The sequence below is a fragment of the Penaeus monodon genome, chromosome 25 (assembly GCF_015228065.2).
Source record: "Penaeus monodon isolate SGIC_2016 chromosome 25, NSTDA_Pmon_1, whole genome shotgun sequence".
NCBI classification, from domain to species: domain Eukaryota; kingdom Metazoa; phylum Arthropoda; class Malacostraca; order Decapoda; family Penaeidae; genus Penaeus; species Penaeus monodon.
In genome coordinates this window covers 31,209,487-31,211,662 of record NC_051410.1, presented here as the reverse complement: position 1 = coordinate 31,211,662, position 2,176 = coordinate 31,209,487, and the positions used below count along the sequence as shown (strand labels likewise).

General features: G+C 49.3%; 1 protein-coding gene across 1 annotated transcript in view; it reads left to right on the top strand.

Moving 5' to 3' along the window:
• Positions 1-2,176, top strand: part of LOC119589141 — a gene marked incomplete at its 5' end in the record, with an annotated part of 121,515 nt that overhangs the window by 239 nt on the left and 119,100 nt on the right. Inside the window, 1 exon segment of the mRNA XM_037937718.1 lies at positions 1-145. Coding sequence (XP_037793646.1) covers positions 1-145 — 145 coding nt within the window.

The following is a 2,176-nucleotide window of genomic DNA, read 5'->3' as shown; positions in this document are numbered from 1 at the left end:
CGACGACGACGACCAGGCTGACGGCGCAGGGTCGTCGTCCTCTCAGGCCAGACAGCACAGCTCCTCTCAGACGTCGTCGCACTCGTCGTCGCCCGAACACCGGCCGTACGACGACCAGCCCATCTACGTCCCCGGGAGATACAACGTGAGTACGACCATCGCCACGACGCACTCGAGTTCGGTCGTAGTCGAGACTGCACTCTGGCTTAGGGGACAGTGTATAGTTCAGATTTTTGTTTTTATCTTTTTTTCCTTATTCCTGTTTACATGACTTGAATAAGAAGCATATGTAGGCGAGCATTGTTGCCCATGAGTGTAGGTGTAAAGCGTAAGGGAAAAGGAAAGGAAGGGACGCATTTGTGACCGATTGGTAAACATCGAAGGGTGTTGCAGAATCCCACAGGAGGCGGGCGGCGCAGGATTAAGCTTTTGTTGCCGCGGCGGCTCATTGAATAGGAGCCGAAGTGGTAAGCAGGGCGCTGGAAGTGAGGCAAGCATTGGAATGGACAGGCTGGCGCTGGGTTGAGGGCTGGGGGCGGGTGGCCCGGCTGGCGGTGTGGGTTGATAAATGGTGTGTGAACCAGCTCGGTCGATGTTTTCTTCCGCGATGATATTTGCACATTAATTCAGAGCAATATTAATGTACTTCTAGTAATTAATTTGATGTAATTAACTGGAAAATGCACTCCATTATCAGTATTTTGGCGAAAGCCAATGACAGGGAAATTTTAGAAACCGAATATTTGTATTTAAACAAGGACGTTTTTAGAACATCATGTGGGGAGTGGGGGTTAGGTCCGTGTAGTCCCTGTCGGGGAAAATAGGGAGACAGAAAGGACGTGAAAAGACAGAGTCCAGGACAAAAAGGAATTTTGAATAATCTTTCTAAAAATGAACACCGGTTAAGTATAACGACCGGGTGTGATATATTCTAAGTGCATCCTCTGGAAAAGAAAATTAGCTTTTCTGAAATGTTGCGCTTAGCATTTTATAAGTGAGGAAAAAGTGGGAACTAGCACAACAGGGATTTGACACTTTTGCAAATGTGCGGACTTGAGGACGTGCCAGGTTGTCTGACGGGTAAATATGAGCGATTGTTAGGAAGGCGCGAGGCTGAATGTTGTGTAAACGAGTGTGTAAGTATATCTTCGAATAATGGGATCGTATGACAAGTACTTAGTGAAAGAGGCGCAACAGGGAGCCTTTGAATGTTTCACTCTGACTCCTTTATCCATCTCAGCCTCCAGCCCTCCCCCTCCCCGCCTCCCTCCCCCTCCCTGCCTCCCTCCGCCTCCCTCCGCCCTTCCCCATCTTGCATCCACAAGATTTCTCGAGAAGTTTAATCTCTTAAAGTGACGGCGAAGAATGTAGCCTCCTGGGGGCGTCAGGACCATCACAAGAACGACGGGGAATGATGGGCGAATTAATGCTCGCGCTCAGCCTCAAGGGTTGGGCGGGCGCGGGGGCGGGGCGGGGCGGGGGCGGGAGGGCAGCGGGGAAGGAAAGGGGGACTGCGAAAGAGAATGTTAATAGAAGAGGGTCAGGAGAATGGATAGGTTTGGGAATAAGCGGAGAGAATAGGAGACGAGAGGCGCGGAAACTAGGCGTGTTGGACGAGGCTGAGGAACGGAGAATATGGCATAAGGCTCGGCGCCTTACACAGGACAGCAAGACGGAAATGGGGAAGATCCCTCATTCAGCCCGGGTAAACTTGGAAGGATTACACACGCGCCTTGAGAGGTTGTGCTTTTTTGAATTAGTTATAATGCCGTTTGTTGACGAAGCCTTGCCTTGTCAGGTAGATTGCCCAGCCGTTGAAGGCGTTTCATTACTGACGACACGCGAGTAGATGAGGGCTAAGATTTTTTTTCAGAATCTGTCCATGTTATTAAACAGAAGTGCAAGTTATGAAAGGCATGTGTTTACAGAAGCTGCAGCTAATATCATTTGAATTACCGTTAAGCTTCCTCACTCTGCTACAAGAAGGCTTTATACGAAACATCTTAGAAACACGCGCTATCCACTTGTAACAATTAGCTAGGAAGGAACTCGGACCCTTACTTTTTGCAAAAAGTGAAACATGGATATTGCCCACCGCAGACTGCAAGCCGTGTCGATATTCGAGTGCGATTTGCTTTCGGACAGAACGCATCCTCTTCTTAACCCCTGACCCCCT